General features: G+C 50.2%; 1 protein-coding gene across 1 annotated transcript in view; it reads right to left on the bottom strand.

Annotated features, from left to right (window-relative positions):
- LOC147084198 (uncharacterized) overlaps positions 1-27,490 on the bottom strand; it is a 41,915-nt gene extending 14,425 nt beyond the window's left edge. The window contains exons 1-2 of the mRNA XM_085979320.1: positions 27,467-27,490; positions 25,986-26,942 (exon numbers count right to left, since the gene is read on the bottom strand). Coding sequence (XP_085835446.1) covers positions 25,986-26,942; positions 27,467-27,490 — 981 coding nt within the window. The remainder of the gene's footprint in view (positions 1-25,985; positions 26,943-27,466) is intronic.
- Positions 27,491-27,941: the final 451 nt, after the last annotated feature.

Genomic DNA, 27,941 nt, shown 5'->3' with positions numbered 1-27,941 from the left:
GAGTTTGGATGATCAGCCATGATCTCATTGAATGGCGGAGCAGGCTCGAGAGGCTGAATGGCCTACTCCTATTCTTCTATGTATTCAATCTTTCCTTGCAGCTGAAATTCTCTAGTCCTGGCAACATCCTCGTAAATCTCCCGTCTCGAGCACAGTCTTTCCTGCAATGGGGACGACCAGAACTGCACGCGGTGGCCTAACTGGTGTTTTTGTACAGTTCAAGCAGAACCTCCCTGCTCTTACATGATACAGAGAGAGGCACTGCCCCTTTAAATACCTGGGGAGCACCCATTCCCCTTTAAATGGCCAAGCAGTCCCCTTTGACTCACCCCCCCCCACCCTCTCACCCACCACAAATACTCACAAGAGAGAGAGAGAGGAGGAAGAATGCTGGTCTTTGTCCCTTTAAAAGTGGCTGCCCACCAAAATGTTCACAGCACCAGGGCTCTTTGTTCTGGATAAAAGTCGAAAAGAGAAAAGGTTCACTTATTTTTAAATGAATGCAACTGATGAATAGCCTTGCAATAAAGGTAATGCAAAGGAATAAACACTCACAAGCTGGGTTTTTATCCACCCTCCTCCTCCTCCCCTTCCCTTTAACAGCTCCTGCAGACAATCAAAGCAGGAACGATAGCAAAATAATGCAGGTGCTGGAAATCCGAAATAACAACAGAAAGTGCTGGAAAAAGCCAGCAGGCCAGGCAACATCCGTGGAGAGAAATTAGAGTCGACGTTTCGGGTCGAAACCCTTCTTCAAAACTGGAAAGGAAATGGAATAGATGGAAAGGCAGGGCTGGGGAGGGAACCAAAGAAGTGAAGAGACATTAAGAGGTATTCAAAACCAGACGAGCTGGTGATCGGACTAGTGGAGACAATAGACGGCTCAGGTTAGGTGTGAAATGTCCTGGCAGGATGAGAGACAGCTGCCATGTAAAAAAAGAGGAAAGGGGGGGGTGGGAAAACCCAAAACAAAGGGGTGGGGGGGAAAAATATAAGTAAAAATGTAATAGGGGTGAACTGGAGATTGAGTCCGGAAGGCTGCAAAGCAGGAAAGCGGCCTGCAGCCCACCGAGGTCCCGCCCCCTCCCTCCCGTGCCGCCATTGGTTGGAGGACCGTCAGCCCGCCCGGTCCTCCCAGCATTTTCCGCGCTCCTGATTGGCGGGCGCCTCGCGTCAATCAGCCCCCTCCGATTACGCGCTGACGCCAGCACGCAACGCCCAGGGGTCGTTTGGATCGGCGCGCGCCACCGCAAGGTAAAAAAAAGGACACCCCACACAAATGAAGAAAAACAAAAATAATAATAATCGCACTTTAGAGGGGAGGAGGTTGGGGGAATTAATGAGTGTTTTCAATTTGTTTCGCAAAAAAAAATATTTGAAAAGCTTCCCAACGGTGCGAGGTGGGCTGTGCATGTGTTCCAGCCAGCCTGTGACTACCCCACGTGGGCCCGGGGGCCGGACACGCCCACTTACCTTCCCCTGCACCAATCACAGCGCGGGCAGGCGCTTCTATCAATCGTCACCTGTCAATCACCCTCCCTACCCCTGCACCAATCACAGCGCGGGCAGGCGCTTCTCACAATCACCACCTGTCAATCACCCTCCCTTCCCCTGCACCAATCACAGCGCGGGCAGGCGCTTCAACAATCGTCACCTGTCAATCACCCTCCCTTCCCCTGCACCAATCACAGCGCGGGCAGGCGCTTCTCTCAATCCCCACCTGTCAATCACCCTCCCTTCCCCTGCACCAATCACAGCGCGGCAGGCGCTTCTCTCAATCACCACCTGTCAATCACCCTCCCTTCCCCTGCACCAATCACAGCGCGGGCAGGCGCTTCTCTCAATCCCCACCTGTCAATCACCCTCCCTTCCCCTGCACCAATCACAGCGCGGGCAGGCGCTTCTCTCAATCCCCACCTGTCAATCACCCTCCCTTCCCCTGCACCAATCACAGCGCGGCAGGCGCTTCTCTCAATCACCACCTGTCAATCACCCTCCCTTCCCCTGCACCAATCACAGCGCGGGCAGGCGCTTCTCTCAATCGTCGCCTGTCAATCACCCTCCCTTCCCCTGCACCAATCACAGCGCGGGCAGGCACTTCTCTCAATCACCACCTGTCAATCACCCTCCCTTCCCCTGCACCAATCACAGCGCGGGCAGGCGCTTCTCTCAATCACCACCTGTCAATCACCCTCCCTTCCCCTGCACCAATCACAGCGCGGGCAGGCGCTTCTCTCAATCACCACCTGTCAATCACCCTCCCTTCCCCTGCCCCTCGTGGTGTCGATTGACAGCGGTGTCAGCCAATGAGGTGCAGGAAGGGGCGGGACCAGGGCCAGGACTAACAAAGCCTGAACTCACTCAATTAAATACCTGCAGCCAAAAAACACTTTTATTTAGTCAGCCAAAAAACAGCAAAGTAAATGAGGTTTGTTGAGTCAGTAAAGTCTATTTTAGAAACATAGAAACATAGAGGATAGGAGCAGGAGTCGGCCATTCGGCCCCTCGAGCCTGTTCCGCCATTCAATGCGATCATGGCTGATCATCCAAATTCAGTGCGATAGCAAAATACTGCAGATGCTGGAAATCCGAAATAACAACAGAAAATGCTGGAAAAACTCAGCAGGTCAGGCAACATCCGTGGAGAGAAATTTGAGTTGACGTTTCGGGTCAAAACCCTTCTTCAAAACTGGAAAGAAAAGAAAATAGATCGAAGGCAGGGCTGCGATGAACAAAAGTAAAAGAGACAATAAAAGGTGTTCGAACCCAGACGAGATGGTAATGGGCCGGTGGGGACAAAAGACAGCTGAGATTAGGTGTGAAGTGTACTGGCAGGATAGGAGACAGCTGCCAGGTGGGAGAGAGAAACAAAAGGAGAAGCGGGGGGGGGAAAGGAGGACCCTAAACAAAGGGGTGGAAAAAATTATAAGTAAAAAAGTAATAGGGGCCGAGGTTATGATCTGAAATTGTTGAACTCGATGCAGAGTGCCTAATCGGAAGATGAGGTGCTGTTCCTCCAGTTTACGTTGAGCTTCCGTGGAACAATACAAGAGGCCAAGGACGGTGAGGTCCGAGTGGGAATGGAGCGGTGAATTAAAGTGACCGGAAGCTCGGGGTCACCCTTACAGACTGAACGGAGGTGTTCCGCAAAGCGGTCACCCAATCTGCGTTTGGTCTCCCCAATGTGGAGGAGACCACATCGTGAGCAGCGAGTACAGTATACTAGATTGCAAGAAGTACAGGTAAATCGCTGTTTCACCTGGAAGGGGTGTTTGGGGCCCTGGACAGTGGGAAGGGGGGAGGTATAGGGGCAGGTGTTACAGCGGGGGAGTGGGACTGACTGGATTGCTCTGCAGAGAGCCGGCACGGACTGGATGGGCTGAATGGTCTCCTTCTGTGCCGTTATGACTCTCTGGGGTCTAACCAGGGCTTTGTATAGCTGTAGCTTATAAGGAGAAACTGGTTGCAGTGGCAGGAGGGTCGGTAACCAGAAGACACAGATATAAGGTCATTGACAAAAGAACCAGCGGCGAGGTGAGGAGAATTTTATTGACGCAGCGAGTTGTTGTGATCTGGAATGCGCTGCCTGAAAGGGCGGTGGAAGCAAAGTCAATAATAACGTTCAATGGGGATTGAGGTAAATACTTGAAGGGGAAACATTTGCAGGGCTATGGGGACAGAGCAGGGGAGTGGGACTAAATGGAGAGCTCTTTCAAAGAGCCGGCACAGGCACAATGGGCCGAATGGCCTCCTTCTGTGCTGTATGATTCTAGGAGCCACTCCTGGAGTGGAGTGGTGCCCGCAGGGATCGCCTGGCAGGAAATTGGGAGGAGGTGGTGCACACGCAGACAGCACCTGATTTCGAGACACTGTCCTTTTAAAATTAGCCCTCCACAGGCAAGGAGGGACTCGGTCCCTTTAATGAAAATCACTTTGAAAAGAAGAGTCCCTGTCCCTTTAAGAGCCCTCTGCCCACCATTCCCACCTTTTTCGTAAAGTCTTTGAAAGTAATAATAAAAGTTCGTGCAGAAAAAATGTGAGTGTGTGTCTGACTGTATTTTAGTGAGTATCTGTGTGTCTGTGTGTCTGTCTGTATGTGTGTGTGTGTGTCTGTGTAGAATAGCATCATAGAATGATACAGTACAGAAGGAGGCCATTCGGCCCATCGTGCCTGTGCCGGCTCTTTGAAAGAGCGATCCAATTAATCCCACTCCCCCTGCTCTTTCCCCAAAGCCCTGTAAATGTTTTCCCTTCAAGTATTTACCTCAATCTCTTGTGAATTATAATATTGAATCTGCTTCCACCGCCCTTTCAGGCAGCGCATTCCAGAACACAACAACTTGGTGTAAAAATCTGTTTCCTCATGGCACCTCTGGTTCTTCTGCCAATCGCCTTAAATCTGGTTTCTGTCCCTTCAGCCATTGGAAACGGTTTCTCCTTATTTACTCTCTCAAAATCCATCCTGATTTTGAACAACTCTATTAAATCTCTTAATCTTCTCTGCTCTAAGGAGAACAACCCCAGCTTCTCCCGTCTCTCCACGTAACTCAAGTCCCTCATCCCTGGTCCCATTCTCGTCAATTTCTTCTGCACCCTCTCCAAGGCCTTGACATCCTTCCTAAAGTGTGGTGCCCAGCGGAAGCCTAGCCAGTGTTTTATAAAGGCTTAGCATAACTTCCTTGCATTTGTACTCTATTCCTCTATTAATAAAGTCAAGGATCCTGTATGCTTTATTAACAGCCTTCTCAACTTGTCCTGCCACCTTCTAAGATTTGTGTACATACCCCCTGAGGCCTCTCTGTTCCTGCACCCTCTTTAAAACTGGACCATTTAGTTTATATTGCCTCTCCTCATTCTTCCTGCCAAAGTGAATCACTTCACGCTTCTCTACATTAAATTTAATCTGCCACGTTTCTGCCCATTTCACCAGTCTGGCTACATCCTCCTGAAGTCTGTTACTATCCTCATTGTTTGCTACATTTCCGAGTATCGTGTCATATGTAAATTTTGAAATTTTGCCCTGGATCCCCAAATCCAGGTCATTAATATATATCAAAAAAAGCAGTGGTCTGAATCAATGTTCACGTTAAGTTGTGCGGCCACGCAGCGGTCTGGAGGTCCCGCGCAGCCGGCTCACCGCCCTATAAATGGAATAAACGCACATGCGTGGGAATTGGAATGGGCCGTGCAGCCCGTTAAAGGGGCCACGCACCTCAAAAAAAGAGGGAACATTGATCCTAATACCGACCCCTGGGGAACATCACTGTTTACCTCCCTCCAGTCTGAAAAGAAACCGTTCACCACTACTCGATAGCAAAATACTGCAGATGTTGGAAATCCGAAATAACAACAGAAAATGCTGGAAAAACTCAGCAGGTCAGGCAACATCCGTGGAGAGAAATTTGAGTTGACGTTTCGGGTTTGACCCTTCTTCAAAACTGGAGAGAAAAGGAACTAGATCGAAGGCAGGGCTGCGATCGGACAAAAGAATAAAAGAACCAAAAGAAGTAAAAGAGATTAGAAGCTAGACGAGATGGTAATAGGCTGGGATTAGGTGTAAAGTGTACTGGCAGGGCAAAAGATAGCTGCCAGGTGTGAGAGAGAAACAAAAGGAAAGGGGGGGGGAGGAAAGGAGTGGAAAAATATTAGTAAAAATGAAATAGGGGCCGAGGTTATGATCTGAAATTGTTGAACTCGATATTGAGACCGGAAGGCTGCAGAGTGCCTAATCGGAAGATGAGGTGCTGTTCCTCGAGTTTACGTTGAGCTTCCGTGGAACAGTACAAGAGGCCAAGGACGGTGAGGTCCGAGTGGGAATGGAGCGGTGAATTGAAATGACAGGCGACCGGAAGCTCGGGGTCACCCTTACGGACTGAACGGAGGTGTTCCGCAAAGCGGTCACCCAATCTGCGTTTGGTCTCCCCAATGTAGAGGAGACCGCATCGTGAGCAGCGAATACAGTATACTAGATTGCGAGAAGTACAAGTAAATCGCTGTTTCACCTGGAAGGGGTGTTTGGGGCCCTGGACAGTGGGGAGGGGGGAGGTATAGGGGCAGGTGTTACATCTCCTCCGCTTGCACGGGAAGGTGCCAGGCGAAGGGGAAGGGCTGTTTGGGGTGATAGAGGAGTGGACTAGGGAGTCTCGGAGGGAGCGATCCCTGCGGAATGCTGAAAGGGGAGGGGAGGGGAAGATGTGTTTGGTGGTGGGATCACTTTGGAGGTAGCGGAAATGCCGGAGGATGATCCGTTGAATGTGGAGGCTGGTGGGGTGAAAGGTGAGGACAAGGGGAACCCTATCGTGGTTCCGGGAGGGAGGGGCAGGGATGAGGGCAGAGGTGCGGGAGATAGAACTGACACGGTCGAGGGCAGTGTCAACCACGGTAGAGGGGAATCCTCGGTTGCGGAAAAAGGAAGACATGTCTGAAGCACTGGTGTGGAAGGTGGCATCGTCGGAGCAGATACGGCGGAGGCGGAGAAACTGGGAGAATGGAATAGAGTCCTTACAGGAAGCGGGGTGGGAGGAAGTGTAGTCCAGGTAGCTGTGGGAGTCAGTGGGCTTGTAGTAAATATTGATCGATAACCTATCCCCAGAGATGGAGACGGAGAAGTCGAGGAAGGGAAGGGAAGAGTCAGAGATGGACCATGTGAAGGTGAGGGAAGGGTGGAAATTGGAGGCAAAGTGAATGAAATTGTCAAGTTTGGGGCGAGAGCAGGAAACGGCACCGATACAGTCATCAATGTACCGGAAAAAGAGGTGAGGGAGGGGACCCGGGTAGGACTGGAACAAAGATTGTTCCACATAGCCCACGAAAAGGCAGGCATAGCTAGGACCCATGCGGGTACCCATGGCAACACCTTTGATTTGGAGGAAATGAGTGGAGTTAAAGGAGAAGTTGTTCACCACTACTCTCTGCTTTCTGTCCCTTGGCAGAAAATTGGGAGGGGGAGAGAGCAAACAGCACCTGATTTCTCACCAAGCACTCACGGGAGCAGGGGATTAGCCCTACTTTAAATGTCAGTCTCTTAAATATACATTATATAAAAAGGGAGAAGCTGTCCCTTTAAAATCGGTCATCCACAGGGACGCGGTCCCTTTAATGAAAACTCATAGAAAAGGAGAGCGCCTGTCCCTTTAAGAGAACCCCCACCACTCCCATATTCTCTTAAAGTGCTTGAAATTAATAATTAAAAACGCAGAAAATTAATATTTAAAAAATTAATTCAGGGAGAAAAAATATTTTTACTCACATTTGCTCCACAGGGTTTCTTGTTTCTGTTTCTCTGTTTAAAACAAGTATCTTCTGTAAAATAAAATTAGTTTGAGCTGTAAAATGGGAAAGGAACATTAAAAATAAACTTTCCCAGGCTCACAGATCCTGACCAGGCCCCTTTACAAAATGGCGGCGGGCCGATCCCAGGCCCCGCCTCCTCCTTCGCCGCGATTGGTTGGAGGACCAAAGCCCCTCGGTCGCTCCGCCTCCCCTCGCTCATTGGTGGAGCGCTCAGTGTCAGTCGGTGCATGCCGGCGACGTCGTGACGTTGCAGGGTGGGCGGTTGGAGCAGGCGGGAAATTAAATTCATTTAAATTAAATCTCCCGTCAGCCTCCTCTGTCCCACTCAGCCGGTGCAAGTCCCGCCCCTCGGGCTCCCCGATTGGTTGGAGGACCCGCCACCGGCCCGCTCCTCCAGCCCCGCCCACGGGATGCCGCTAGTCCCGCCCCTCGGACTCCCCAATTGGTTGGAGGACCCGCCGCCGGCTCGCTCCTCCAGCCCCGCCCACTGGGTGCCGCTAGTCCCGCCCCTCGGACTCCCCGATTGGTTGGAGGACCCGCCGCCGGCTCGCTCCTCCAGTCCCGCCCACTGGGTGCCGCAAGCCCCGCCCCTCGGGCTCCCCGATTGGTTGGAGGACCCGACGCCGGCTCGCTCCTCCAGCCCCGCCCCGCTCGCTCCCTATTGGTGGGAAGCTGCCGTCAATCAGGCCGCGGGCCCGGGTGACGTTTCCCCGAGGAGATCACGTGCACCGTCCAAGTGCCGCCGCTCGGTCCGGGGCCTCGCGGACTCTGAGGTTTTTCTATTTCTCTCGATTCTCTCCCGATCCACCCCGCGCCATTCTCCACCCAATCAGAGCGGAGAAAACTCACTTCGCGTCACCGATCGCGACTCTGGAACCGACACCAAGGCCTTTCCCCGGAATGGCCCCGCGCCGACTGCAGACTCCGTCCGGCAGGATCCCAATGCGCAGGCGCAGCACCGAGTGGGGGAGGGGGGTTGGTCTCCTCTGGGCATGCGCGGTCATTACCCTTGCTGACCGGGAGGGGTCGCTGTGCCGGACTCGGTCCAAACCGCCGCTCCGAGTGCGCATGCGCGGGCTCTCGGCTGTCAATCAACCAACCGCCAGAAGAGGTCGCTGGTGAGACCAGTGAAGAAAGAAAGACTTGCCTTTATATAGCGCCTTTCACCACCACCGGACGTCCCAAAGTGCTTTACAGCCAATGAAGTACTTTTGCAGTGTAGTCACTGTTGTAATGTAGGAAATGCGGCAGTCAGTTAGCGCACAGCAAGCTCCCACAAACAGCAATGTGATAATGACCAGATAATCTATCATTTTTTATGTTGATTGAGGGATAAACATTGGCTCGGACACTGGGGATAATTCCCCTGCTCTTTCCCACATTACAACAGTGACTACTTCATTGTAGTACTTCATTGGCTGTAAAGCACTTTAGGATATCTGGTGGCACTATATAAATGCAAGTCTTTCTTTCCTGAAATAATGCCATGGGATCTTTTACATCCACCTGAGAGAGCAAACAGGGCCTCAATTTAACATCTCATCCGAAAGACGGCACCTCCGACAGTGCCGCACTCCCTCAGCACTGCACTGGAGTGTCAGCCTGGATTTTTGTGCTCAAGTCTCTGGAGTGGGACTATGAACCCACAACTTTCTGACTCAGAGGCGAGAGTGCTGCCCACTGAGCCACTGGCTGACACTAAAGAGCAAGCAGTTCTGACGAATGGTCATCGACCTGAAACGTTAACTCTGTTTCTCTCTTCACAGATGCTGCCTGACCTGCTGAGTATTTCCAGCATTTTCTGTTTTTATTAAAGAAACGAGGGAGTGATTGCTGACAGGAAGAATGTTGGGTCGTCCTGCGCATGCGCACCTCCCTGGCGGCTGAGGCGAAACACCAACTCGCCCCCACCTGAGCCGCTCACGCGTACCAGATGTTGTGGCTCCGCATGCACGCCCGATGTTCCCACCGCGGGGTTTTGTGTGCTGAGCATGCGTGTTGCGGACCGATCGGGACGGGCGATTGCAGAGCAGGAGGGAGAATGCGGGGCCATGAGCACATGCGCGGGACTCAGAGTCAACAGAGTGCTTTCTGCAGCGCGGGGGCTTGTGGGTATTACAGCCACCATTACTGCTGATCCTTTCAACCAACCTGTGCAGCAGCTGGGGCCTGAAAATCAGCTTCACTGCCCCTAGGTTCGGAAAGGGGAAAATTAAACAACAATTTGCCTCTGATCCTTTTCTGATCTCAATTTACAGGATTATAGAAGTGGAGCAGTTACAGGCGGGAAGCTCAGACCAAACATCACGTCAAGATCTGACAGAGTCGCTGGATTCATCAGGACCTGAATATCATCGGCCTTTGCACATGGAAGGAGAGAGCAGGGATCGCAACGCAGACAAACCGCACACGTGTTCAGTGTGTGGACTTGGATTCAGCCGATCGCCTGACCTGGTGAGACACGTGCACCGTCACACCGGGGAGAAACCGGGTAAAGGTGGGGACGGCGGGAAGGGCTTCAGTTCCCCGTCAGCATTGGAAGTTCAACGGCGCAGTCACACCAGGGACAGTCTGTTCACCTGCTCCGTGTGTGGAAAGGGATTTGTTTGTTCATCCCACCTGCAAACACACCAGGGAGTTCACACTGAGGAGAGACCATTTCAATGTTCTGACTGTGGGAAGAGCTTTAAAAGCGCTCAGTATCTGAAGGGACACCAACTTGTCCACACTGATGAGAGACCATTTCAATGTTCTGACTGTGGGAAGAGCTTTAAAGGCCCCAGGGAACTAAAGCAACACCAACTTGTCCACACTGATGAGAGACCATTTCAATGTTCTGACTGTGGGATGAGCTTTAAAGGCCCCAGGGAACTAAAGCAACACCAACTTGTCCACACTGATGAGAGACCATTTCAATGTTCTGACTGTGGGAAGAGCTTTAAAAGCGCTCGGTATCTGAAGAGACACCAGCTTGTTCACACTGATGAGAGACCATTTCAATGTTCTGACTGTGGGAAGAGCTTTAAAAGCCCCCGGGAGCTGAAGGGACACTGGCTCCTACACACTGGGGAGAGGCTGTTCACCTGCTCTGTGTGTGGGAAGGGATTCACTCAATTATCCAACCTGCTGACACATCAGTGAGTTCACACTGGGGAGAGACCCTTTAAATGTTCTGACTGTGGGAAGAGCTTTAAAAGCTCTGGGGAGCTGAAGGGACACCAGCGAGTTCACACTGGGGAGAGACTCTTGCAATGTTCTGAGTGTGGGAATAGTTTTAAAAGCTCCGGGGCGCTCAAGAAACACCAACACCTACACACTGGGGAGAGGCCGTTCACCTGCTCTGTGTGTGGGAAGGGATTCACTCAGTTATGCCACCTGCTGACACATCAGCGAGTTCACACTGACGCGAGGCCCTTTAAATGTTCTGACTGTGGGAAGAGCTTTAAAAGCTCCAGGGAGCTGAAGAGCCACCAGCGAGTTCACACTGGGGAGAGGCGGTTCACCTGCTCTGTGTGTGGGAAGGGATTCACTGAGTCATCCCAGCTGCTGAGACATCAGCGAGTTCACACTGACGAGAGGCCCTTTAAATGTTCTGACTGTGGGAAGAGCTTTATAAGCTCCGGGGATCTGAAGAAACACCAATACCTACACACTGGGGAGAGGCTGTTCACCTGCTCCGTGTGTGGGAAGGGATTCGCTCGGCCCTCCTACCTGCTGGTACACCAGCGAGTTCACACTGACGAGAGGCCCTTTAAATGTTCTGACTGTGGGAAGAGTTTTAAACGCTCCCGGGAGCTCAAGAGACACCAACACCTACACACTGGGGAGAGGCCGTTCACCTGCTCCGTGTGTGGTAAGGGATTCACTCAGTCATCCTACCTGCTGGTACATCAGCGAGTTCACACTGGCGAGAGACTGTTCACCTGCTCCGTGTGTGGGAAGGGATTCACTCAGTCATCCAACCTGCTGACACACCAGCGACTTCACACTGATCATTGAATCTAACAGCACAGAAGGAGGTGATTCGGCCCATCGTGTCTGTGCCCATCGTGTCTTTGAAAGAGCTGTCCAATTTAGTCCCAAACTCCAGCTTTATCCCCAGAACTCTGCAAACTAGTCCTCTTCAAGGACTCATCCAATTACTGTTTGAAAGTTCCTGTGGAACCTGATTCCAGCATCCTTTCAGATGGTGCGTTCCAGATCTGAACAATCCTCTGTATGAAAACAATTCTCCTCATTTCCCCTCTAGTTCTTTTAGTAACTATTTTAAATCTGTGACCTTTGGTTACCGACCCACTTGCCAGAGTGAACAGTTTCTCTCTACTTGCTCGATCAAATCCCCTCATCATTTTGAACACCTCTATTAGGTCTCCTCTTAACCTTCTCTGCTCTAAGGGGAACAATCCCAGCTTCTCCAGTCTCTCCACATAACTGAAGTCCCTCATCCCTGGTACCATCCTGGTCAACCTCCTCTGCACCCTCTCCAAGGCCTTGACATCCTTCCTGAAGTGTGGTGCCCAGAACTGTACACAAGACTCCAGCTGAGGCCAAAACCCTGCAGCTGTACAAAACCCTGGTTAGACCACACCTGGAGCACTGTGAGCAGTTCTGGGCATCACACCTTAGGAAGGATATATTGGCCTTGGAGGGAGTGCAGCGTAGGTTTACCAGAATGATACCCGGACTTCAAGGGTTAAGTTACGAGGAGGGATTACACAAATTAGGGTTGTAATCCCTGGAATTTAGAAAGTTAAGGGGTGATCTGATCGAAGTTTTCAGGATATTAAGGGGAACAGATTGGGTCGATAGAGAGAAACTATTTCCGCTGGTTGGGGATTCTAGGACTGGGGGCAGAGTCTAAAAATTAGAGCCAGACCTTTCAGGAGTGAAATTAGGAAACACTTCTACACACAAAGGGTGGTAGAAGTTTGGAACTCTCTTCCGCAAACAGCAATTGATGCTCGATCAATTGTTAATTTTCAATCTGAGATTGATAGGTTTTTGTTAACCAAAGGTATTAAGGGATATGGGCCAAAGGCGGGTGTATGGAGTTAGGTCACAGATCAGCCATGATCTCATTGAATGGCGGAACAGGCTCGAGGGGCTGAATGGCCTCCTCCTGTCCTATGTTCCTAACTAGTGATTTGTAAAGGTTTAGTGTAACTTCCTTGTTTTTGTATTCAATGGCCCTATTTACAAAGCCAAGTATCCCATACGCTTTCTGAACCGCCTCACCAACTTGCCGTGGCACTTTCAAAGACTTGTGAATATGGACCCCCAGGTCCCTCTGCTCTTGCACCCCCTCAAAATAGTCCCATTTAGATTATACGGCCTCTCCCTGTTGTTTCTCCCAAAGTGCATCACTTCACACTTATCCTCATTTAATTTCATCTGCCTTGTGTCTGCTCATTTCACAGTCTGTCTCTGTCCTTCTGAAGTCTGCTACTACTACACTCACAAAACTTGGCAACATAGTAAATAGAATCATCCGTAAACTTTGAAATTGTTCACCTATACCCAAGTCCAGGTCAGTTATATATAACAAGAAAAGCAATGGTCCTAATCCCGACCCCTGGGGGAGCCCACTGCATACTTCCCTCCAGTCAGAAAAACATCCCTCAGCACTGCTCACTGCCTCCTCTCCCTTAGCCAATTATATACCCAAATTACCATCAGCCCTTTAATTCCCTCTGCTTCTATTTTCAGAGTAAGTCTCTTCTGTGGTATTTTATCAAATGCCTTTTGAAAGTCCATATATACAACATCTGCTGCACTACCTTCATCAACCCTCTGTTACTTCATCAGAGAACTCAATCAGGTTAATCAGACATGATTTACCTTTAACAAATCCATACTGGCTGCCCCTTATTAATCCATGCTTCTCCAAGTGAGAATTAATTTTGTCCTTGACAATGGTCTCTAGTTGTTCACCCACCACTGTAGGGGTCGCAAAATCCCCTCAGCCCCCGAAGATCGGGAAATATTAATCCACATCGTGGACGAAGACTTGTGTGATTTAAATTGTCTCTGGGTTGGACAATGTTTTAAAACATACCCAGAACCGCAAAAGGCTGCGTTAAAAAGCTCGTAAGCTAGGCAGCACTTGGACACTGGAATCAAAGAACTTTGTGAAAATCGCACACTTTAAGATTGTACAATTTATTAAAAGATGTACTCTTGAGTTTTGGACTGTTTAAATTGCCCAGGGCATAAAAATGGCTGAACAGACCTCATGGAAACAGAATTTTAAAAGGCAGCAGAAAAGGACAGACAGGCTGTTAGCATATGAAAAGCTCAGCGCTGCCCTGTAGTAAGTTTGAATGGAGCCCGAGCTGTCAGTCACTCTGTGGTATTGGATGGGTCCGGTAACCTACAAGCTGCTTGTTTACACTGGGGAGTAGCCCGTTTGAATCAACCAATCATCGGACGGCAAGCACAATGGGTTGTTAACACACATCCATTCACTGAAATTGACTCTACTACGTGATGTCTCCATGTATGAATGGAGGAAGTTAAAAGCCCTTCTCTTGTGTATTCGGACTTTTCAGCGCGAAATTGCGCACGGATCTTTTCGGTGCGAAAACAGCAGGGACTCTCAGGGTATAAAGATTAAGCCCAGGAAGTCCTCTGCCCCTTTTTTGTCTCTTTAACTCTTTGGACTGCAGGTGAGCAAGGCTTTGACCCACTAGCAAGTCAATCTAGTGAGAAGTAAAGGGGTGGTAATTTAAGGGAAATGTTGCTAAGATTGTACGGTTAACATTGTAGCCATTTATCCCTCATTTTTGCCATCTGCCTTCCCCTGTTAAGCAATTTTACCGTGATTACTTTGATGGTGTGGTGTAGTTTCTTTAGTTTTAATAAAAATTCACTTGCCTCCAGACCATTTGTCCGTTTTTAATATATCATTAATTATAAGTTCCTCAAGTCAGAACTGGAGCGGGGGGAGGTTTAGCGATTCAAAACCGCTGATTGGAATTGGTCACAGTGCAGTGGCAAAGGCTGCCTGACCAGGTAAATTACCGTAAACCAGGTAAAGGATGCCCACCTACACCACTGACATTAGACTGATTGGCCTGTAGTTACCAGGTTTATCCCTCTTCCCTTTTTTTAAACAGGGTGTAACATTTGCAATCCTCCAGTCCTCTGTCACCACTCCCATATATCTGAGGGAGATTGAAAGATTGTGGTCGGAGCTTCTGCTATCTCCACCCTAGCTTCCCTCTGCAATCTAGGATGCATCCACCTGGACTGGGTGACTTGTTAACTTTGAGTGATGACAACCTATTTAGCACCTCCTTTCTATCCATTTTTATCCAATTTCTCTACTCCCCCTCCTCTACTGCGACATTAACTTCATCCTCTTCTTTTGTGAAGGCAGATGCTAAGTACTCATTCAGTACCTCAGCCACGCCCTCTGCCTCCGTATGATGAGCTCCTATTTGGTCCCTAATCGGCCCCACCATTCCTTTAACTATCCTTTTACTTTTCATATGTTTATAAAAGATTTTTGGGTTCCCTTTTACATTACCCACTAATCTTTTCTTGTATTCTCTCCCTTGTGCCAGCTGGGGCTCAGTGGGTAGCACACTTGCTCTCTGAGTCAGAAGGTTGTGGGTTTCTAGTCCCACTCCAGGGACTTGAGCACATAAAGCTAGGCTGACACTCCAGTGCAGTGCTGAGGGAGTGCTGCACTGTTTCTGATGAGACTTTAAACTGAGGCCCCGTCTGCTCTCAGGTGGATGTAAAAGATCCCATGGCACTCTTTTGAAGAAGAGTAGGGGAGTTATCCCCGGTGTCCTGGCCAATATTTATCCCTCAACCAACATAACAAAAACAGATTACCTGGTTATTATCACAATGCTGTTTGTGGGAGCTTGCTGAGCACAAATTGGCTGCCGTGTTTCCCACATTACAACAATGACTCCACTTCAAAAGTACTTCATTGGCTGTAAAGAGCTTTGAGATGTGATACGCTTATCAATTACTCCATAAAAGGCGATGAATTAGGAAAGTAATGAAAAGGTTTTTATTAACTAAAGACCAGAGCATGCCTCTCATGGACGACTGGTTCCAAGAAGGAAGTGGGTTGCCGGGCAGCCACCTTTATACCAGGTCATGTCGGCGGAGCCAGCTGAGGCATGCATTGGTACACAGTGAGTAGCAAGAGGTAACAATGTGCAATAACGATAACAGTAGTGAACAACAGTGAAAACAGTAACAGTGGTTTACCACATTCACCCCTTGTTTAAAATTGAGTCCGGCGGGGTGAAGTGTACTAAAAGTTCGTGTAGGTAAGTCTATCAGGAGGCCTTGTATGCCGTCCTGATCGTCGTAGCAGAGGCGGTGGTGCTGCAGTATCCAACGTCGAATCTGGTGTCTGAGTGGTCGACGAAGGGTCCTGGGGCTCTGGCATGCCATCTACAGGGGTTGGGTTGGGAGAAGTGGTGGATAATAACGGTGGTGATTCAGGGGCGCCCGAGGGTGCGAGGTCTCGTATGGAGACCGTGTCCTCCCGCCCGTCTGGGTATGTCACGTAGGCATACTGGGGGTTGGCGTGTAGGAGGTTCACCCTCTTGACCAGGGGGTCCATTTTATGGGTCCTCACGTGCCTCCGCAGTAGGACGGGCCCAGGAGAAGTCAGCCATGTCGGTAGCGAGGTTCCCGATGTGGACTTCCTGGGGAAAACGAACATTTGCTCATGAGGGGTGGCATTAATCACAGAATCACAGAAACCCCACAGTGCAGATAGAGGCCATTTCGGCCCATCGAGCCCGCACCGACACATATCCCACCCGATCCCTGTAACCCCTACACCAACACATATCCCACCCTATCCTCGTAACCCCACGTATTTAATCCCCCTAACACTAAGGGTCAATTTATCATAGCCAATCAACCTAACCCGCACATCTTTGGACTGTGGGAGGAAACCGGAGCACCCGGAGGAAACCCACGCAAACACGGGGAGAATGTGCAAACTCCACACAGACAGTCACCCGAGGCCGGATTCGAACCCGGGTCCCTGGCGCTGTGAGGCAACAGTGCTAACCACTATGCCACCGTGCTGTACAAAGCAGTGACCGGATGGAGTGGAGCGCCGCAGGGAGGACCTCCTGCCAGCGAGAGGTCGGAAGGCCCTTAGATTTTAAGGCTAAGAGGACGGCCTTCCAAACCGTCGCGTTCTCTTTCCACCTGGCCGTTCCCCCGGGGGTTGTAGCTGGTGGTCCTGCTCGTAGCAATACCTCTCGCGAGCAGGTACTGACGAAGTTCATCGCTCATGAAAGATGAGCCCCGGTCACTATTTATAAAGCTAGGGAACCCGAACAAGGCGAAGAGGTCATTCAGACATTTGATGACCGTGGTACTGGTCATGTCTGGGCAAGGGATGGCAAACGGGAAACGGGAGTACTCATCAACAATGTTGAGGAAGTACACGTTGCGGTCAGAGGAAGGGAGGGGCCCCTTAAAGTCGATGCTCAAGCGCTCGAAGGGGCGAGTGGCCTTGATCAGGCTTGCTCTGTCTGGCCTATAAAAATGCGGTTTGCATTCGGCACAGATTTGGCAGTTCCTGGTCATAGTCCTGACCTCCTCGATGGAGTAGGGCAGGTTGCGGGACTTAATGAAGTGGCAGAATCTGGTGACCCCGGGGTGGCAGAGGTCATTGTGGAGGGTCCGCAGTCTATCAACTTGCGCGTTGGCACATGTACCTCGTGATAGAGCATCTGGGGGCTCATTGAGTTTCCCGGGCCGGTACAAGATATCGTAGTTGTAGGTGGAGAGTTCAATTCTCCACCTCAAGATCTTGTCGTTCTTGATTTTGCCCCTCTGCTTATTATTGAACATAAAAGCCGGGCAAGTGGTGGAAGTGTCAGTAGGAGAGCATTTTGGCGACAGTGACCATAATTCGGTGAGATTTAAGGTGGTCATGGAAAAAGACAAAGACGGCCCGGAAATAAGGGTTCTAAATTGGGGGAAGGCCGATTTTAATATGATAAGGCAGGATCTGGCCAAAGTGGACTGGGAGCAGCTGCTTATAGGAAAATCCACATCAAAACAGTGGGAGACTTTCAGAAGGGAAATAGAGAGAGTACAACGCCAACATGTTCCTGTAAAGGTCAAGGGTTGGACCAACAAGCAAAGGGAACCTTGGATGACAAGGGATATACAAAAATGCATTAGAAATAAAAGGGGGGCTTTTGGCAGTTACAAAAGACTAAAGACAGAAGAAGCCCTAGAGGAGTATAAAAAGTGCAGGGGCATACTTAAAAAAGAAATTAGGAGGGCGAGGAGGGGCCATGAAATAACACTGGCGAGCAAAATAAAGGAAAATCCTAAGATGTTTTATAAGTATATTAAGGGCAAGAGGATAACCAGGGAAAGGGTAGGGCCCATTAGGGACCAAAGTGGCAATCTGTGTGTAGAGCCAGAGGATGTAGGCGGGGTTTTAAATGAATTTTTTGCATCTGTGTTCACTATGGAGAAAGACGATGCAGACATAGAAATCGGGCAAGGGGACGGTGACATACTTGAACATATTAGCATCGAGAGGGAGGAGGTGCTAGCGGTTTTAGCGGGCCAAAAAGTGGATAAATCCCCAGGCTCAGACGAGATGTATCCCAGGCTGCTGTGGGAGGCAAGGGAGGAGATTGCAGGGGCTCTGACACAAATTTTCAGAACCTCTCTGGCCACAGGGGATGTACCAGAGGACTGGAGAACAGCTAACGTAGTAACATTATTCAAGAAGGGTAGCAGGGATAAACCAGGGAATTACAGGCCAGTGAGTCTAACATCTGTGGTGGGGAAATTATTGGAAAAAATTCTGAGGGACAAAATTAATCTCCACTTGGAGAGGCAAGGATTAATCGGGGATAGTCAGCATGGCTTTGTCAAGGGTAAATCATGTCTAACAAATCTGATCGAATTTTTCGAGGGGGTGACTAGTGGGGTGGATGAGGGAAATGCTGTGGATGTGGTTTACATGGACTTCAGTAAAGCTTTTGACAAAGTCCCGCATAGGAGACTGGTCAAGAAGGTAAGAGCCCATGGGATCCAGGGTGCCTTGGCGCGTTGGATCCTAAACTGGCTGAGTGGCAGGAGGCAGAGGGTGATGGTCGAAGGTTGCTTTTGTGACTGGAAGCCTGTGTCCAGTGGGGTACCTCAGGGATCGGTGCTGGGTCCCTTATTGTTTGTGATCTACATAAATGATTTGGATGAAAATGTAAATGGTATGATCAGTAAGTTCGCAGATGACACGAAAATTGGTGGGGTGGTAAATTGCGAGGAGGAAAGCCTCCGGCTACAGGACGATATAAATGGGTTGGTCAGATGGGCGGAGAAGTGGCAAATGGAATTTAACCCTGAAAAGTGCGAGGTGATGCATTTTGGACGGACAAATAAGGCAAGGGAATACACAATGAGTAGTAGGACCCTAGGAAGTACAGAGGGTCAGAGGGACCTTGGTGTACATGTACATAGATCCCTGAAGGCAGCGGAGCAGGTAGATAAGGTGGTTAAAAAGGCATATGGGATACTTGCCTTCATTAGCCGAGGCATAGAATATAAGAGCAGGGAGGTTATGATGGAGCTGTACAAAACGCTGGTGAGGCCACAGCTGGAGTACTGTGTGCAGTTCTGGTCGCCTCACTATAGGAAGGATGTGATTGCTTTGGAGAGGGTGCAGAGAAGATTCACCAGGATGTTACCTGGGATGGAGCGCCTCAGCTATGAAGAGAGGCTGGACAGGCTGGAGTTGTTTTCCTTGGAGCAGAGAAGGCTGAGGGGGGACCTGATTGAGGTGTACAAAATAATGAGGGGCATAGATAGGGTAGATAAAGAGGAACTTTTCCCCTTAGTGGGGGGGTCAATAACAAGGGGGCATAGATTCAGGGTAAGGGGCAGGAGATTTAGAGGGGATTTGAGGAGGAACTTTTTCACCCAGAGGGTGGTTGGAATGTGGAACTCAATGCCTGAAAGGGTGGTGGAGGCAGGAACCCTCACAACATTCAAGAAGCATTTGGATGAGCACTTGAAATGCCATTGCATACAAGGCTATGGACCAAATGCTGGAAAATGGGATTAGACTGGACAGGGATGGATGGGCGGCGCAGACACGATGGGCCGAAGGGCCTCTTTCTGTGCTGAAAAACTCTATGACTCTATGACTGAACGCTGGTCAGTGAGAAGGGTAAATCGTTTTCCGGCCAGGTAATGCCTCCAGTGTCACACTGCTTCCACAATAGCCTGGGCCTCCTTTTCGACAGAGGAGTGTCGAATCTCGGGGCCCTGGAGGGTCCTTGAGAAAAAGGCCACGGGTCTCCCCGCCTGGTTAAGGGTTGCAGCTAGGGCGAAGTCGGATGCATCGCTCTCCACTTGGAAAGGGATGGACTCATCCACTGCATGCATTGTAGCCTTCGCAATATCACTCTTGATAAGAGTGAAGGCAGCACCCGCCTCTGATGTCAGGGGGAAGGAGGTGGACTTGATGAGGGGTCTGGCTTTGTCCGCATAGTTGGGCACCCACTGAGCATAGTAAGAGAAAAACCCCAGGCATCTCTTCAGTGCTTTTAGGCAGTGGGGGAGGGGGAGCTCCATAAGGGGGCGCATTCTGTCGGGGTCGGGCCCGATGACTCCATTCTCCACTACGCAGCCGAGGATGGCAAGGCGCGTGGTGCGAAACATACATTTCTCTTTATTGTATGTTAGATTCAGCCGCTGGGCCGTACGGAGGAATTTCGCTAGATTAACGTCATGGTCCTGCTGGTTGTGGCCGCAGATGGTGACGTTATCCAGATAGGGAAAGGTGGCCTGCAGCGCGTTCTGGTCAACCATCCGGTCCATCTCCCTTTGGAAGACCGAAACCCCGTTGGTGACGCCGAAGGGGACCCTAAGGAAGTGGTAGAGGCGGCCGTTTGCCTTGAAGGCAGTATACTGGCGGTCCTCATGGCGGATAGGGAGTTGGTGGTATGCTGACTTAAGGCCAATGGTGGAGAATACCCTGTATTGCGCGATCTGGTTGACCATATCAGATATGCGGGGAAGGGGGTATGCGTCCAGCTGGGTGTACCGGTTTATGGTTTGGCTGTAGTCGATGACCAGGCGGCGTTTATCGGCAGTCTTAACGACTACAACCTGGGCTCGCCATGGGCTGGTGCTCCCTTCGATAATGCCCTCCTTCAGGAGTCGCTCCACCTCAGCGCTAATAAAAGCTCTGTCCCCGGCGCTGTACCGCCTGCTCTTGGTAGCGATGGGTTTACAGTCGCGGGTGAGGTTAGCGAACAAGGGGGGGGGGACTTTGAGTGTGGAAAGGCTGCAAGTGGTGCGCGGCGGGCGATTTAAAAGCTGTTGGTTGCAGACTGTGAGTGGGGGAAGTGGTCCACCGTATGCCAATGTGACACTTTTGAGGTGGCACTGAAAATCCAACCCTAGCAGAACGGCAGCGCAAAGACGGGGCAGGACAAGAAGTTTAAAATTTTTATATTCAGTGCCCCTAACCGAAAGGGTCACCACACAGTAGCCGCCGACGTCCGTTGAATGGGACTTGGACGCCATAGAAATCCGATGGCGCGTTGGCAGGACCGTGAGGGAGTGGCTACGCACCGTGTCGTGGTGAATAAAACTCCCCGTGCTCCCGCTGTCAAACAGGCAAGTAGTGGCGCGGCCGTTTACCGTAATGTCCATCATGGACCTGGACAGATGATGAGGGAGGGCTTGATCCAGCGTAACGGAGGCCAGTGTATGGCTGAGTGAGCTGATATGGTCGTCCGACGAGACGGTGGTCGAGTCCGGAGACAAATTGGCGGTTGAGTGGGGCGGGCAAAATGGCGGCGGCCATGATTCCGATCCCCACGCGGCCGGAGGTGCACAAAATGGCGGAGAAGATGGCTGCCCCCACGGTTCACACGCGGCGCTGCTGGCGTTCGCGGGTTTCCCTCTGCAGGCGTTGGCGTAATGGCCTTTCTTCCCGCAGCCAGAGCAGGTAGCGGTCTTCGCCGGGCAGTGCGCTCTAGGGTGTTTTAACTGGCCACAGAAATAGCATTTTTGGGCCTGGTTACGGGACATCGTTGCAGTAGTTGGTACCGGGGGCGGCGGTCCCAGTTGCTTTCGGGACATCGCTGCAGTCGTTGGTACCGGGGGCGGCGGTCCCATGTCTCAAGGTCGCGATGACCATGGCGCGGCCCCGTTACGTGAGTATGCTTCGAGGTTTCGGTGGGCCGCATCTAGTGAGAGTGCGAGGGCTACGGCCGTCTTCAGGTCGAGCTCCTTGCTTTCGAGCAGTCTCTGCCGGGAGTAGTCGGACTGGAGGCCCTTAACGAAGGCATCACAGGTAAGTCCCTCCGCGTGCGCCGCAGCCGTTACCGCCTTACAGTCGCAGTCCCTGCAGAGCGTCTGTAACGCCCGTAAAAATGCCTCTACCGATTCCCCCGGTTGCTGCCTGCGGGATCCCAGGAGGTGTCTGGCGTAAATCGTATTCACTGGGCGCGTGTATTGCCCTTTTAGCAGGTCGAGAGCCGCCGTGTACGTAGTAGCGTCCCGGATGAGTGTATATACTTGAGGGCTCACCTGGGCGGTCAGAACTTTTAATTTGTTCTCCTCCGATGTCACGGCGGAGGCTTCTAGGAAGGATTCAAAGCAGCTCAGCCAGTGTTCGAAATTGGTAGATGAACCCGCCGCTTGGGGGTCGAGGTCCAGGCATGCTGGTCTGAGGGCTCGCAGCAACGCCTGCTGTTGTTGCTGCTCAGTTCCGGACATTTTACTTTTAGTTAATAAAATTGATACGCTTATCAATTACTCCATAAAAGGCGATGAATTAGGAAAGTAATGAAAAGGTTTTAATTAACTAAAGAACAGAGCATGCCTCTCGTGGACGACTGGTTCCAAGAAGGAAGTGGGTTGCCGGGCAGCCACCTTTATACCAGATCATGTAGGCGGAGCAAGGGACTGGAGAAAGGATGCCCCGGAGCATGGTACATCGGCGAGACCATGCAGACACTGCGACAACGGATGAACGGACACCGCGCAACAATCGCCAGGCAGGAGTGTTCCCTCCCAGTCGGGGAACACTTCAGCAGTCAAGGGCATTCAACCTCCGATCTTCGGGTAAGCATTCTCCAAGGCGGCCTTCGAGCCACACGACAACGCAAAATCGTCGAGCAGAAACTGATAGCCAAGTTCCGCACCCATGAGGACGGCCTCAACCGCGATCTTGGGTTCATGTCACGCTACATGTAACCCCACCTGACATAGGGTCACCCAGAGTCGAGTCGTCGTTGGCTTGTTCTCTCTACACAGATGCGGCCGGACCTGCTCTGATTTCCAGCAAAAAAAAAAATGTGTTTTTGTCTGTTTTTTGTTTTTCATACAGACCCCAGCATCTGCAACATTTGACCCTTTGTGACCCCACCTCATTGTTCTTTGATGTAATGTTTTCCTGACTAACTTGTTTGGACACCATTCACACCTTTGATCGCTGTGATTATCTCTCTGCCGAGGTGTGATAAATGGCAGTTAGAAAGATTACCTGTAATCATCTGACATTATTCTCTGACTATATAAGCTGTGTCTTTATGCATCTCTCCTATTCTGCCCTTGCAGCACGTTCCTATGCAGAGCTAGACAGGTAGCTAACAACTTGATATCTTCCCATAAAAATCACAAGGCTTGACTTTTCTTGTAAACTTTACTGAAAGATTGTTATTGTGAAACTGAAATACAACACAGAAATGGAAGCACACATTAGTATACAAGCGTATAACTGGTATGCATACACAAATTTAGGTACGCCTGAGCAACACAGTACATTTGGCATGTAACTTACCAAAACACGTGGAAACACAGCTTACTGTGAATATACATTTAGCAAACTGGAAGGCATTTCCTTTAAATTAGCCCTGTACATAGTGCATCAAAATACAGCTACAAGTTAACCAGCTAGACAGAGAGTGAGCACTTCACGGCTAGCTGTGTAAGTTTGCTTACAGAGAAAAGTTACAAACTAAACATTTTCTGCAAAATATAGTGTACACTAATCATCGAAAACATTCTCAAGTCCTTACAGACAAATAGTGTCCAAGGCTGGAGCGTGACAAGAATACAAAGGGATCTGGGGGTCCTGGTGCACGAAACTCAAAAAGTTAGTATGCAGATGCAGCAAGTGATCAAGAAGGCCAATGGAATGTTGGCTTATATTGCTAGGGAGATGGAATATAAAAACAGGGAGGTATTGCTGCAGTTGTACAAGGTATTGGTGAGACCGCACCTGGAATACTGCATACAGTTTTGGTGTCCATACTTAAGAAAAGACATACTTGCTCTCGAGTCAGTACAAAGAAGGTTCACTCGGTTAATCCCGGGGATGAGGGGCTGGTCATATGAGGAGAGGTTGAGTAGATTGGGACTCTACTCATTGGAGTTCAGAAGAATGAGAGGCGATCTTATTGAAACATATAAGATTGTGAAGGGGCTTGATCGGGTGGATGCGGTGAGGATGTTCCCAATGATGGGTGAAACTAGAACTAGGGGGCATAATCTTAGAATAAGGGGCTGCACTTTCAAAACTGAGATGAGGAGAAACTTCTTCACTCAGAGGGTGGTAGGTTTGTGGAATTTGCTGCCCCAGAAAGCTGTGGAAGCTACATCATTAAATAAATTTAAAACAGAAATAGATAGTTTCCTAGAAGTAAAGGGAATTAAGGGTTACGGGGAGCGGGCAGGAAATTGGACATGAGTCTACGTTCGGAATGGTCATGGCCCTGTGGGTAGTGGAGTGGGCCCAGGGGCCGTGTAGCCTGGTTCTGCTCCTACTGTGTTCTAATTCTGTGTTAGATTTCAGGAGATGGTTTTATTCCTGTTCCTGGCTGGGGTGGAGATCGCCTTTACAGAAGGTAAGTACTGTAGAAAATATAGGGACAGAGTGATCTCCTGGATGAATTTCGATCGCCTAGATGGGTCGGAGAGGAATTTCCCAGATTTTTTTCTCCCAAATTGTCCATTGGGTTTTTTATCTGGTTTTTCGCCTCTCCCGGGAGATCACATGGGTTCGGGTGGATGGAGAGTGATAGAAGATTTGAGGTTAGGATCAGATCAGCCATGATCTTATTGAATGGTGGAGCAGGCTCGAGGGGCCGATTGGCCTACTCCTGCTCCTATTTCTTATGTTCTTATAACTTCCCAGACCATGTGTGGCTGCAGGTCTGTGATATACAGTAGTTTACTTTACTGCACTTTACTGTGCTTTACTGCACTTTACTGCACTTGCTAGGTACCAAATATCCACTAGGTGGCGGCACACAATGGAAATCGACCCAAATTACTCAAACCCCTGAATTAACTGGAAAACTAACATAAATTCCTAAAGGAAGGCAGCACATCTCCACTTCACCTGACGAAGGAGCAGCGCTCGGAAAGCTTGAGATTTCAAATAAAACTGTTGGACTACAACCTGGTGTTGTGTGACTTCTTACATTTGTCCACCCCAGTCCAACTCCGGCATCTCCACACCATTGAACACAAAAACAAGAAAGTTACACTAAACCTTTACAAATCACTAGTTAGGAACATAGGACAGGAGGAGGCCATTCAGCCCCTCGAGCCTGTTCCACCATTCTATGAGATCATGGCTGATCTGTGACCTAACTCCATACACACGCCTTTGGCCCATATCCCTTAATACCTTTGGGTAACAAAAACCAATCAATCTCAGATTGAAAATTAACAATTGATCAAGCATCAATTGCTGTTTGCGGGAGAGAGTTCCAAACTTCTACCACCCTTTGTGTGTAGAAATGTTTCCTAATTTCACTCCTGAAAGGTCTGGCTCTAATTTTTAGACTCTGCCCCCAGTCCTAGAATCCCCAACCAGCGGAAATAGTTTCTCTCTATCTACCCTATCTGTTCCCCTTAATATCCTGAAAACTTCGATCAGATCACCCCTTAACTTTCTAAAATCCAGGGAATACAACCCTAATTTGTGTAATCCCTCCTCGTAACTTAACCCTTGAAGTCCAGGTATCATTCTGGTAAACCTACGCTGCACTCCCTCCAAGGCCAATATATCCTTCCTAAGGTGTGATGCCCAGAGCTGCTCACAGTGCTCCAGGTGTGGTCTAACCAGGGTTTTGTACAGCTGCAGGGTTTTGGCCTCAGCTGGAGTCTTGTGTACAGTTCTGGGCACCACACTTTAGGAAGGATGTCAAGGCCTTGGAGAGGGTGCAGAGGAGGTTGACCAGGATGGTACCAGGGATGAGGGACTTCAGTTATGTGGAGAGACTGGAGAAGCTGGGATTGTTCCCCTTAGAGCAGAGAAGGTTAAGAGGAGACCTAATAGAAGTGTTCAAAATGATGAGGGGTTTTGATCGAGCAAGTAGAGAGAAACTGTTCACTCTGGCAAGTGGGTCGGTAACCAAAGATCACAGATTTAAAATAGTTACTAAAAGAACTATAGGTGAAATGAGGAGAATTGTTTTCATACAGAGGATTGTTCAGATCTGGAACGCACCATCTGAAAGGATGCTGGAATCAGGTTCCACAGGAACTTTCAAACAGTAATTGGACGAGTCCTTGAAGAGGACTAGTTTGCAGAGTTCTGGGGATAAAGCTGGGGTGTGGGACTAAATTGGACAGCTCTTTCAAAGACACGATGGGCCGAATCACCTCCTTCTGTGCTGTTAGATTCTATGATCAGTGTGAAGTCGCTGGTGTGTCAGCAGGTTGGATGACTGAGTGAATCCCTTCCCACACACGGAGCAGGTGAACAGTCTCTCCCCAGTGTGTAGGTGTTGGTGTCCCTTCAGCTCCCCGGAGCTTTTAAAGCTCATCCCACAGTCAGAACATTTAAAGGGACTCTCATCAGTGTGAACTCGCTGGTGTACCAGCAGGTTGGAAGGCCGAGCGAATCCCTTCCCACACACGGAGCAGGTGAACAGCCTCTCCCCAGTGTGTTGGTATTGGTGTCCCTTCAGCTCCCCGGAGCTTTTAAAGCTCTTCCCACAGTCAGAACATTTAAAGGGCCTCTCGTCAGTGTGAACTCGCTGATGTGTCAGCAGGTTGGATGAGTGAGCCAAAATCTTCCCACACACGGAGCAGGTGAACGGTCTCTCCCCAGTGTGAACTCGCTGGTGTGTCAGCAGGTTGGATGACTGAGTGAATCCCTTCCCACACACGGAGCAGGTGAACGGTCTCTCCCCAGTGTGTAGGTGTTGGTGTCCCTTCAGCTCCCCGGAGCTTTTAAAGCTCTTCCCACAGTCAGAAAATTTAAAGGGCCTCTCGTCAGTGTGAACTCGCTGATGTGTCAGCAGGTTGGATGAGTGAGCGAATCCCTTCCCACACACGGAGCAGGTGAACGGCATCTCCCCAGTGTGAACTCGCTGGTGTACCAGCAGGTAGGATGACTGAGCGAATCCCTTCCCACACACGGAGCAGGTGAACGGCATCTCCCCAGTGTGAACTCGCTGGTGTACCAGCAGGTAGGATGACTGAGCGAATCCCTTCCCACACACGGAGCAGATGAACAGCCTCTCCCCAGTGTGTAGGAGCCAGTGTCCCTTCAGCTCCCGGGGGCTTTTAAAGCTCTTCCCACAGTCAGAACATTGAAATGGTCTCTCCCCAGTGTGAACTCCCTGGTGTGTTTGCAGGTGGGATGAACAAACAAATCCCTTTCCACACACGGAGCAGGTGAACAGACTGTCCCTGGTGTGACAGCGCCGTTGAACTTTCAATGCAGACGGGGAACTGAAGCCCTTCCCGCCGTCCCCACCTTTACCCGGTTTCTCCCCGGTGTGATGGTGCACGTGTCTCACCAGGTCAGGCGATCGGCTGAATCCGAGTCCACACACCAAACACGTGTGTGGTTTGTCTGCGTTGCGATCCCTGCTCTCCCCTTCCATGTGCAAAGGCCGATGATATTCAGGTCCTGATGAGTCCAGCGACTCTGTCAGATCATGACGTGATGTTTGGTCTGAGCTTCCCGCCTGTAACTGCTCCACTTCTATAACCCTGTAAATTGAGATCAGAAAAGGATCAGAGGCAAACTGTTGTTTCATATTCCCCTTTCCGAACCTAGGGGCAGTGAAGCTGATTTTCAGGCCCCAGCTGCTGCACAAGTTGGTTGAAAGGATCAGCAGTAATGGCGGCTGTAATACCCACAAGGCCCCGGCTCTGCAGAAAGTGCTCTGTTGACTCTGAGTCCCGCGCTTGTGCTCATGGCACCCGCGCTCTCCCTCCTGCTCTACAATCGCCCGTCCCGATCGGTCCGCAACACGCATGCTCAGCACACAAAACCCCACGGTTGGAACATCGGGCGTGCATGCGGAGCCGCAACATCTGGTACGCGTGAGCGGCGAGTCGGTGTTTCGCCTCAGCTGCCAGGGAGGTGCGCATGCGCAGGACGACCCAACATTCTTCCCGTCAGCAATGCCTCCCTCGTTTCTTTAATAAAAACAGAAAATGCTGGAAATACTCAGCAGGTCAGGCAGCATCTGTGGAGAGAGAAACAGAGTTGACGTTTCAGGTCGATGACCATTCGTCAGAACTGCTTGCTCTTTAGTGTCAGCCAGTGGCTCAGTGGGCAGCACTCTTGCCTCTGAGTCAGAAAGTCGTGGGTTCATAGTCCCACTCCAGAGACTTGAGCACAAAAATCCAGGCTGACACTCCAG

This window comes from Somniosus microcephalus, unplaced genomic scaffold (genome assembly GCF_052327205.1).
Source record: "Somniosus microcephalus isolate GS21.2 unplaced genomic scaffold, FLI_Smic_1.0 unresolved_chr9, whole genome shotgun sequence".
Classification (NCBI taxonomy): Eukaryota; Metazoa; Chordata; class Chondrichthyes; order Squaliformes; family Somniosidae; genus Somniosus; species Somniosus microcephalus.
This window is presented reverse-complemented; position numbering and strand designations above follow the sequence as displayed.